The sequence below is a fragment of the Poromitra crassiceps genome, assembly GCF_964638095.1.
Source record: "Poromitra crassiceps genome assembly, chromosome: 22".
Taxonomy (NCBI): domain Eukaryota; kingdom Metazoa; phylum Chordata; class Actinopteri; order Beryciformes; family Melamphaidae; genus Poromitra; species Poromitra crassiceps.
Window position 1 is genome coordinate 4427643 of NC_139647.1, and position 11345 is coordinate 4438987.

General features: G+C 43.7%; 2 protein-coding genes across 2 annotated transcripts in view; both read left to right on the forward strand.

Moving 5' to 3' along the window:
• LOC310796455 (mitogen-activated protein kinase kinase kinase 5) overlaps nucleotides 1-3510 on the forward strand; it is a 53380-nt gene extending 49870 nt beyond the window's left edge. Inside the window, exons 27-28 of the mRNA XM_083658635.1 lie at nucleotides 1005-1081; nucleotides 1912-3510. Of these exons, the coding sequence (XP_083514761.1) occupies nucleotides 1005-1081; nucleotides 1912-2008 (174 nt within the window). The 3' untranslated portion in view covers nucleotides 2009-3510. The remainder of the gene's footprint in view (nucleotides 1-1004; nucleotides 1082-1911) is intronic.
• A 2023-nt stretch (nucleotides 3511-5533) lies between these two features.
• Nucleotides 5534-9783, forward strand: LOC310796503 (phosphoglycerate mutase 1-like). The gene is made up of 4 exons (XM_083658701.1): nucleotides 5534-5774; nucleotides 6845-7119; nucleotides 8399-8579; nucleotides 9613-9783. Exons 1-4 carry the CDS (start codon nucleotides 5636-5638, stop codon nucleotides 9780-9782), a joined length of 765 nt encoding a protein of 254 aa, XP_083514827.1. The 5' UTR covers nucleotides 5534-5635; the 3' UTR covers nucleotide 9783.
• Nucleotides 9784-11345: the final 1562 nt, after the last annotated feature.

Below are 11345 nucleotides of genomic sequence, written 5' to 3' on the forward strand. Positions count from 1 at the left end.
TCCGCGGAGGGCGCGCGCACTCTGCGTGGGCCAAAACAGAACATAGTCAGTGCGCAGCTCGCTCCGAAACGCCAGGGGGCGGTACGAACAAAATCTCTCAGAGAAGCGTTGAAGGAGGAAGCAAGGTGCCTGTGCCTGTGGTAGTCTAACAGCGGAGATCTGCTGTGATTGAGTCCTCACCGTCCTCATTGTCGTAAAGTCGCCTTCGAAGCATGACGTTCGATTATAACAAACTAGTTGTGTGGCTTAGCCTTCCCAAATGTTGAGGGTCGTTTTTTAGAATTTAATACATAGAATTGGGAACGTTGCATTCAATTTCATTCAGACTGTCTGGCACTCAATCGCCGCCATTTTCCCCTGGAGTCTTCCCTCAAAAGCGTCCATGTTGACAATGTGCCAAAACCCGACGCGCTGATAGAAAAATCTCCATGGACGCGCCGCGCCGCGCTCAGGCCTCGCCCCCCGACACGCCCCGTGCGATGACGTCAAAATCGCCGCGCGCCCTATGCGCTTGGCTGGGCGCGAAGACTATGCCAAAGGCTTAACGCGTCATCATTCAGAAGCCACGCCCAAGACGGGGGAAAACAGAACCCCCCCCCTCCAATCCTGGCGTTCTCCTATGTCGCGTGCATGGGTGCGTGTTGCACAAAAAGATCGTATACCGTATATGGAAGATGAACACTCCAACTTACTTCCTTGACAGCTAGATCCACATTTTTCTTCTCGCCAATTCCCAATGGCTTCCTTGTTTTGCTCAGGAGTACAAAAAACTGCCGATTTTTTACATTTGTTGTCTGCGCAGCCCCACCACACAACAGCTTTTAGCTATGTTTAATTCAAGGGAAATGACGCTGGTGTGTGGAAATGAACGGAGCTTTTCCCCCGTGATGGGCGTGGCCTATTTTATGCAGTGTCTCTATAGGCATATCAGTTACTGTTGCTGTCAATTTGTCAGTTTGCTCCTTTGTTAATTGTTTATTTCACGCTTGTGTGACATTTCCTAGCTGCTTTCTCACGAGTTCACCTTGGACTGTCTCCTGGGCCTGGCCTGCAGGGATGACCTGATGTACAGCGGTATAAGGTGAGCTGCCTCCATGCCTCATCACCCTCACACATCCCCTCATGCACACACACAGGGAGTGTCTGCTCATCCACTGAGCTGCTAGCTACCAAAAACACTCTGCCTCAGTTCAATTTATGGGCTAAAGGATCTTGATAATAGACTATTTGCACAACTCCACTACTTCCTGAAATGAGTAGGGCATCTTGGTTTCCTGTCCTAACCCTCCTCTTGGATGAACTGATTGTCAGGTGTGCCTGACTGCTGCAGTCACAACAACAGTGATCAGGCACACCTGACATTAATCAGTTCATCCAATAGTGTAGGACAGCAAACCAAGATGCCCTACTCATTTCAGGAAGTAGTGGAGTTGTGCAAGTAGTCTATTATGATCATAGATGATTAAATACCTTAAATTAAAAACAAGTGTCCACCCCATGGAACAATCAGTAACCAGATTTGTCAAGATTTTGACCTTTAATTATAGCACCTCCATTAGGCCAATCAGTGTATTGTGGCTGTACAGTGGCTCCTAAAAGCTGTAGTTCCTCGAACGGCCACATGAGGCTGGCTCCAAAAGGGAGTCATTCCCCATTCACCCCCATGTTAAAATGCCTGTCTTTACAACAGGGAGTCAAAACGGGAGTCCAAAAACCAATCTGTGACATCACATTGACTCTATTCATATTTTGGTCTATGTCAAAGATGTATCCTCTGTCAAAATGTCATCAAAATCAGTCCAGCGGGGTCTGAGAAATCACCTGAAGAATCGCATTTGATGTATTTTGAATCTGTATCTACAGCAGTATATTTTGAGTTTCTGTCTTAAGTGCACTTTCCTGCCCTTGCAGAGGTGGCATGCTGTGTCGTATCTGGGCAGCCATCAGCGCTCGTAGGAAGAGCCAGCTCAGCACGCACACAGAGGAGAGCGAGGACACGCTTCTTTAACAGGGCGGATTCTCTGTCGCCTGGAGGAAGCAGGTCGGATTCTCTGTGCCTTGTCGAGGCCACCGAACTGTGAATGTGTTTTTTTAGGGGTTTTGGTTAACAAACTGATGAGGATGAGGAGCCCGGACAGGAGTCAACCCACAGAGCCCAGTCCCTCCACGTGCCAGAGCCTCCCGGTCCCGGCAGAGTAGTTCCGGAGCAGCGGATTGAGTGGCCCTGTCTTTCCCTAAGAGGGCTGACCGTGGGTAGCTATACTGGGACGTAAGTCGGGGCTTGATCAACCCCCGGCTGGGTCACCTGGGCGAGGGTGTATGATGTTGCAGTACCCGAAACATCCTATGACCCCAGGGTACATCACTGATGATACGTCCCAGTTGCATCCATGTGATTTTTTTTCTATATATGCTTTGTGGAGAACAAACATTGACCCCTGGAGGTAGTAGTGTAAACCAAATTGACTAAGATAATGTTGTTGTTGTTGTTGTTGTTGTTGTTGTTGTTAGAGATACTGACCATTTCTCTGCCAGTTTTTGTGGATTTTGTGTGGTAGAAAGCAGACATCTTGACATCAGTCTATGCATTTTCTTAGGGGTTCGGGCAAGAAGGGGATGTTTGAGGTCCATAACTAACATATTGATCCAAAATGCACTCCATGCACACTATGATAAGTGATTTGTTTTGTCTGCAAACAAACACGTTTAACACTATTTCAGTGGTTCCTGTTTTTTAACGATGCAATTTGATTTGACTGACAACTTAGCAGGACCTAAGTTACAAAAGGGATATTTAAGCTGAATGTTTCTGCATTCAAATCCCCGAACAAGGACTGATGGACAATAGACGGAGACAGGAAAAATACTACAATCGCACGGCAAGGGACATGGACACTCTTAAAAGAGGGGACAGTGTAAGAGTTCAGCCGTTTGAGCCACATAAGGTCTGGAGAGCAGCAAAGGTCATCAAACCGGTGAGCCATAGGTCTTATGAGGTGGAACTGGAGTCAGGAGGTGTTCTGAGGAGGAATCGTCGTCACCTCAGACACAACCATAGCACACCTGCCTCACCAACAACAACAGGGACTGTGGTACAAACGCCAAGAGTAGAAGTGGCAGAGCGGGGTCTAGTGAGAGAGCAACATGCTGTCACTACTACCAGGTCGGGTCGTCAGGTTTTCAGGCCTGGATACTTGAATGACTTTACTCAGTAGTGGGGGTATAGTTACAGGACTCTGGCTAAGACTCTGGGTGGAATGCAATATTAAGGATGGGTCTCGTCCTAGAAAAAAAAGAAAAAAAAAAGAGACAAATGGAATGTAATGATATGCACATTTTGTTTTGATACAAAGTTTATTTTTGTTGTTGAAATACAATGTTATGGTTATTATGTCTCATGGTATTGATAAAGTAGGGACACAGTACTACAGAGAGGATAATATGATTTATTTTTGGAAGAATTATAGTGAGATTTATATCCTTAACAAAGTGGAAAGTACAAGTTTGGTTTATTAATTAAATGCTGAAAATATGATTTTTGATAAGGATAATATTAATATTATCCTTATCAAAAATCATATTTTCAGGGTCACTGAGATCAAGTGATATGTTGACATTGTTCAGAGCATGGTTCAGAATAAGGGACTTAACTCAAAATTAAAAAAGAAAATATGTAACAATAGGATTGTTAGTTCCTAGTGCATGTTGTTCGGGGGAACAATAACAGTGGGACACCAAACTAGGGGAATGTCGTATGTGGAAGCTGCTAAGAGATGGGGGTGGGAGAGAGAAGAGAGGAATAGGGTGGTGGTACAGAAGGAACCGGAGAAGAAAGAGCAGGAAATGGATCGAGCTGACCTATGTGTAGAAAAGAGGAAATTTTTGGCTTTCATTGCTATGGTGGTCAACTGTGCTGTTGATGTGACGGGGAAGACGGAGAGAATCGAGATGGTGCTGGACGCTGCCAGGAGGTTTTTGGACGTGTGGTGGATGTAACTGGGAAAGATCTAGACAATATACTGAGGGAAGCATTTGATAAAACCCAGACGAGTGAGTCTGGGTGACAGAAGAATGGACACTATTATGTTTTGGAGTATTTTGGGTGGACGTAGTTTTGTTTTTCACACTGAAGAGAATATTTTTGTAACTGCTAAAATCCAGAAGGTGGCGGTAATGCACAAAAGATGTTTGCCAACCGCCATAAAACATTAGAAGAAGAAGACAGTGGTGGGGAGAGCAGCAGTGGGTGGTAGGCTAGTGCTTATAGACATATATAAGGCTAGATGGCTTACCCGCGCTGCCGGTCAATGGAGAGCGACGTCGTCGCATGGTGGCCATCTTGCTACGGCACCACAGCTTTATATATATCTATGGGTTAAAAAAACGCTAACATTTTATTATTATTTTTGGCTCCAAATTACACCAAACTTAAACTGAAGCATCATCATCATGAGATGAATTCACGCACCTAGTTTCATGCAGTTTCATCCATTTTGCTAGGAGCTATGAGCATCTGTTGTTGGGTTAGTATTATCACATCAGATGATCATAACTCCTACGGAAATGGATGAAACTGCATGAAACTTTGTGCCTGAATCCCTCTCATGGCATAGATGCTTCGGTATAATTTTGGTGTAATTTGGAGCCCATCAAAAATATAGTGTTTTTTGTGTTTTTTGTTTTGTTGTTGCCATATCTCGGGAACGGAATATGCTTGTAATAAACCAAACCGTTTGTAAATCCGTCAAGATTTCAGCAAGTTATGAGTATTTTTGTCTGTGCACCCTCCAACAGCTACCAGAGAACGTACCAGAAAGCCTGCCGTAGCAAGATGGCGGCGCTTCAACGACGCTGGTGACTCCGCCTTAAGCCATCTAGCCTTATATATGTCTATGGGCTAGTGTGGGTCAAAACATCAGTCTAGAATAGATCCTACCAGACACTATATCCCTGCAGGGACATAACATTTGTCTGTGCTATTTATGTAATATATATCCTTCAAAAATGATTAGCCTACTATGATCTTTTTCTTTAGGAATATGAATTATTTGCATCTAAATGGCATTTTTATTAAAAAATTATGATAGCCTACATAACAAAATACCAACGAGATTAAGAGCAGATATGACGTAATACCATTCGTAATACAGAGGTTTTGTAACGTAGGAATACGGTTTTGTAAAGAAAAAAAAAACGTGTGTGTGTGTGTGCGTGCGTGCGTGCGTGCGTGCGTGCGTGCGTGTGTGATAGATAGATAGATAGATAGATAGATAGATAGATAGATAGATAGATAGATAGATAGATAGATAGATAGATAGATAGTTCTGCCCTCCAGTGGATGAGCAAGTCCATAATAAAGTGTGCAATGTATGAAGGTCAAGGGACTGTCCCCGTCGCTGACGCCCACCACTGCCATTGGTCGAGAAATAAAAAGCACACACTTTTACGGAATCTCATTGGATATGAGAAGTACCAGGAAGTTATGAAAGCAACCAATCCACGGGATAAAAATCCTCGCCGGTTTGACGTTTGACACAGGTTTGACAGCAGCAGAACAGTGAGTGCCACCATCCACCCACAGCTTCCAACTCTGATTTTTCTCCATTTAAACGAACGACCCGGACAGACTTCTCCAATGGCTGCCTACAAATTAGTTTTGATTCGCCACGGAGAGAGCAACTGGAACCAGGAGAATCGGTTCTGCGGCTGGTTCGATGCTGATTTGAGCGAAACCGGAGAACGGGAGGCGAAGAGAGGCGGGCAGGCCCTGAAAGGTACGTGATGATGAGCACTTTAACCCATGACCACCGACTGTATCTTCATCTCATCACTGGTGCAGAACAGAACCCCATGGTGCACATTGCATAACCGCCGTCTGCTAGCTACATAATGTGCTACTTAGCGGTTCTGCGCATGCTCGTGAAATCATCTCGATAGCACAGCTGTTTTCAGAGGCTGTGTAACGTGCTCAATTTTAATTCATATGAAACTAGAAGACCTACCTAATGCTAGCTTGTCGGGAAGGGGGGTAAATAACGCTACTGTAAAGACATTTGATTTCGGTTTGGGGGGTTGGTCAAAGCGGTCCCTATAGAGAGCTCTTACATCAAGATTTCTGAATGAAAATGGGTTCTACGGGTACCCACGAGTCTCTCCTTTACAGGGCAGGGGAGTCGGCTTCTTCACTCTGATTTTCTTCTTTTGTGGTGTATTTTCTCATTTCTGTGAATAGGCCTAACTGTAAATGTAGATGATGTGATGCTGAGGTGTTTTTTTTCCATCGCAGCTACAATTAGTTTTCAGCCATTTGATTTAAAACGTCATCATTGGTAAAGATCAGATGTTGGTGTAGGTCTCAGAATCAAAGTGCAAGGCTTTCTGCCCAGACTCAGATGTTCAACAGTCATACAGGCAGAGACAGCAGTTTCTCCACCAACAGTCATACCGGCAGAGACAGCAGTTTCTCCACCAACAGTCATACCGGCAGAGACAGCAGTTTCTCCACCAACAGTCATACCGGCAGAGACAGCAGTTTCTCCACCACCAGTAGTCTCAGTGTAGGCCCCGCCACACTGCAATGCAGCTGTTAAGTAATGTTAGTATCGTGTGCAGCTGCTTTTCCTCAACGAGAAAACAAGGCAGACTGAGGGAAAGTAGCTCCCCACCAAAAAGTAAATCACAACACTGTCATCACAACATCACTCGTGGAATGCATTGAACCGCACGGGTTTGATTTAAAACAGTGTATGGCTATGCAGAGGGGGTGGGGGGGATCCTTATACAAACTGTACTCAGATGTGTGTTTACTTTACCACCAGTTCTTTGTGGTCTCTGAACCCTACAGACGCCGGCTACGAGTTCGACATATGCTACACCTCTGTGCTGAAGCGGGCCATCCGGACCCTGTGGCTGGCGCTGGACAGCATTGACCAGATGTGGCTGCCGGTGCACCGGACCTGGAGGCTCAACGAGCGTCACTACGGCGGGCTGACCGGGCTGAACAAGGCCGAGACGGCTGCCAAGCACGGAGAGGCACAGGTGAAGATCTGGAGGCGCTCCTTTGACACCCCTCCTCCCACCATGGACCCAGACCACGCCTTCTACTCCATCATCGGCAAGGTAAGACCTGATGCTCTGCTTAAAGCAGGTCTGAACAACACCTAGCCAAGAGGCTTGACACTCAACACTTTGCCCGTGGTTGGGTAGATCAACTCTTCCCCCCCAGGCGTAACAAACAGTATGGTGGGCGCTGCAGTTGAGCAATTTACCAAGTTTGTCATCATAGGAACGAGTGTTGCAACAGCAGACATTTATTTTGATTATTATTATTATTATTATTATTATTATTATTATTATTATTATTATGAGTGTTATTGAGATTTAAGGTAATGTCTCTATAGTATGTCCTTGTCTGCAGCACATTCAGCAAGACCATGAATTAATTTCACACATGGTGCAAATTAATCCTGATCGCTACACTACACACTGATATATGTGAGACTTGTGTATTTTGTAGCATAAGCCCTAATGCTATAATATTCTACCGTGTCCAAGGTGAGTTAATATATGACTGGCAACAGCGAGGTATTCTGGGTTAAAGTTCAAAGTTTAGTCAAGATGGGAACTGATCAGAAGTCCCTCTGCATAGACGCAGCCATTCACGGTAATAATGACCCCAGACTGGCTGTGGAAGCTAAGTTGATTAGTTGTAGAATTTTGCTAATGAGCAAAACGGAAAGCAGCTGATTATTTGAGTGCAGAATGAAAGCGAGGCAACGTTTATTTCTATAGCACATATAGCACATTTCATGAACAGGGCAAATTCAGTGTGCTTCACACATAAAGAAAATGTCTACTTTTTCAGGTCAATTTCATCAACTTGTAAAATGACGTAAAAAAAGAAAGTAGACAAAGCTATCTCCACAATGCTTTTAAAGTTACAGTTCTATTCATTGCTGCTCTGGGATTTACTCTGACACTACTTGCACTCACTCAAACTAAATCTCACATTTGGACATGCCTTTAATCGTAAACTCCCAACTCACACTTGTGCTCTCTATTTCCAAGTGAGTATATGGTGGATTTGTGAGGAACGAGCTTGAAGAGAAAGTGATCCGGCATATCTTTGCTATCTCTATCCGCGTCTCTGAGACTGCTCTGTCTGTAGGATGGTCACATACTGAGACTGTTCTGTCTGTAGGATGGTCACATACTGAGACTGCTCTGTCTGTAGGATGGTCACATACTGAGACTGCTCTGTCTGTAGGATGGTCACATACTGAGACTGCTCTGTCTGTAGGATGGTCACATACTGAGACTGCTCTGTCTGTAGGATGGTCACATACTGAGACTGCTCTGTCTGTAGGATGGTCACATACTGAGACTGCTCTGTCTGTAGGATCGTCGCTATGCGGACTTGACTGAGGAGCAGCTTCCCTCCTGTGAGAGCCTGAAAGACACCATCGCGCGGGCGCTGCCCTACTGGAACGAGGAGATCGCCCCTCAGATCAAGCAGGGGAAGAGGGTGCTCATCGCTGCCCATGGCAACAGTCTGAGAGGCATCGTGAAGCACCTGGAGGGTGGGTGGCCTTCGAATTTAAATACAGAGCTTAATTGAATTCTTGTAGGTGTTGCTCCTCATCACTGATTTAGCACTCTCTAGTCTGAAATAGTCCAATGACGGCTTGTTTATTATTTTGGGGAATATTGATATTTTGACATTATGAGACATCAATGATCATGATGATTGATCATCTCCTATCTTGTCAGCCCATACAGAGTAGTAGGTCCACCAGAAAGTCATTTGCTCTACACAATATAAAGTTATAGGCTACTTTTGTGGCATAGGATTTGGCCTGAAGGTGATAACTGTAGGTGATAATAACTGAGGGATAATATATATATATAGACGCCAGGCTTCTCTTGCTCACATTCCCCATGTAATAATCCAGAGTCTGTTTTCATGAATGCAGTTGTGTCCTCCCAACAGTTGTGCTGATCCAACGATAACAAGTCTCTAATGGAACGTAACCAGGATTGGAAGGATTTGAAAATGTAATCCGATACAATTACTAGTTACCTGTTAAGAGTTGTAATCCGTAACATAATCCAAGTATCACAATATTAAAGTAATGTAACATTACTTTCTGTTACTTTTTGATTACTTTTGAACACATTTCCTGCATTTGACTACTGGAGTCCGGGGGCATGCTGCTCAGGAGGAGATTTCCCCCCCAAAAAACAGCTCTGTAATGGGCTACTCAATTCAGACTTTAATGTGTTGGTTACCGGAGGCTCTCAGCCAATCTATCTAGTGTCGCCTGATTCTCATTAATAATACAATAACCTAATATTTTTTTGGATTACAGTTCACTGATCTCTGGTTTCTAATAAAAAAATTTTTTGGTGCACTGGTGCTTTTACAAAAAGCCAGCAGAGTAGACTTTACTTAGGTTTTACTAAATGTAACTGTGATCGTGATTACATCTTTTTCTGCTGTAACTGTAAGGGATTAGTTATCTCTTTTGTAATCTGATGACATAATCTAACAGGATATAAATTCTCTTACTGACCTGTATAAACTGCTCTGTTTGTACCTGCTGCCACCTGCAGGTATGTCAGAGGAGGCCATCATGGAGCTGAACCTGCCCACAGGCATCCCCATCCTCTACGAGCTGGACAAGAACCTGAAGCCGGTGAAGCCCATGCAGTTCCTGGGAGACGAGGAGACCGTACGCAAAGCCATGGAGGCCGTGGCTGCACAGGGAAAGGCTAAGAAGTAGAGCCAGCAGGGGGAGCCAAAGCCTCACTCTGTGTGCTACAGTGTAGCTTCTCCTTAACCACTGGTCTAGTCGTGTTTTTCTTCAATCCTCATCTATTTGGGGCTGGTAATACATTGATGAGTATCGATTGGTGTCAAAGGCAACCTCACTCTACTGGCACAACCTCACTCTACTGGCACAACCTCACTCTACTGGCACAGTGCACGAAATGAAATGTGAGTTCACGTGACCAGCTGGTTTACCAGGCTACGTCAATATTACAACTGTTGAGAAGTAATCGCTGAACTTATAAGCATAGTATTTGCTGATGAGACCGTTTTGCTTATCGGAGCTACTACTGAGTACATAGTCCTACTAATGTGGATTAATTTTGTTTTATTACAGATGAAGTATTTTTTTAATTGTATTTGTTTCACAGCTTGCCACAAAAGGGCACCACAAAGGATGCATTAGTTATTTATCGTCCCACTCTCCAAGGCATTTCATTGATGCATTCCAATGTATAATAACAATGTAATTTTGTGATCTCTTGAGACCTATAGCAACACAATACCGCCCCCATCTGGCAGAGTCAGGTTATAGCAACACAATCACTTTCTCTTACTTGTGCTGTGTCCTTGTATGGTTTTGTTCTCTGTGCTATGTCTGACATTCCATTTTCCTCTTTGTGTTTTGTCAAATAAGTCTACCTTTTTAATTGTACAACTGGCTCTGCATTGTGTAAATGACAAACCCACAATTTGGAATATAATCGACCAGTTTCACATTACCATGGTGAAATGTGATTACTGGTACTCAAGATGTATGGTTTAAATTGAACCCAAAATAAGTTGTTACTCTCTAACAATACTGTACTGTTACTCTGTACCACAGTGGCTTGTCTTTGTCTTTTGTCTTCATAGTATTTATGTGCCTCTGGGACCTTTTGCTTATGCCCACAGCTGGACCAACAACGCAGTAGGAATGGAGTCAGAGGCGTTTGTATGGAATTTCCCAACATGTCTTACATGGTTGCAAATTATTTTTGTTAATTCCATGTGTTGGTTGTGTACACTGAAACCTGTGGTGTAATAAATATGGAATGATGTACAAACCTGATGTGATCGGATCATCATTTTTATTTTACTGGCTACTGCTTAATATGAGACAGGATAAGGTTATAACAACCAGATACAAATATGGTTATTCTACCCTATAGAGAAAATGATTTAATTTTCATTATTCTACCCTAACCCTGGGCTGAGAGGAGTTTCGCCTGGAGAGAGCCACCAAGTTCTGCCTGAAGAGGACTTCTATGGATGGCAAGACAGTAGGACAGAGGCATGTTAAGACATATTTAGGATACATGGAACTGTTTTTCCAGTCTCATTTAAATTCCAAAAGTTCAGTATTTATATCGGGAAAGAAACTAAGCAATAAACCCAGTAATTTTAGTAACATGGGATCCTTTTCTGCAATTTCCGGGGAAATGATCAGTCACTTTAAGTATATTTGACAGGAATTGTATGTATAATATAATGGGAGATGGACAGTAAGAGAATATTTTTGACCATTTTATTATTG

Coding starts and splice junctions, on each gene's coding strand:
- LOC310796503 (XM_083658701.1), top strand. CDS start 5,636: ATGGCTGCCTACAAATTAGTTTTGATTCGCCACGGAGAGAGCAACTGG. Junction 5,775..6,844: donor AGGCGGGCAGGCCCTGAAAG/GTACGTGATGAT, acceptor TGAACCCTACAG/ACGCCGGCTACGAGTTCGAC. Junction 7,120..8,398: donor TCTACTCCATCATCGGCAAG/GTAAGACCTGAT, acceptor CTCTGTCTGTAG/GATCGTCGCTATGCGGACTT.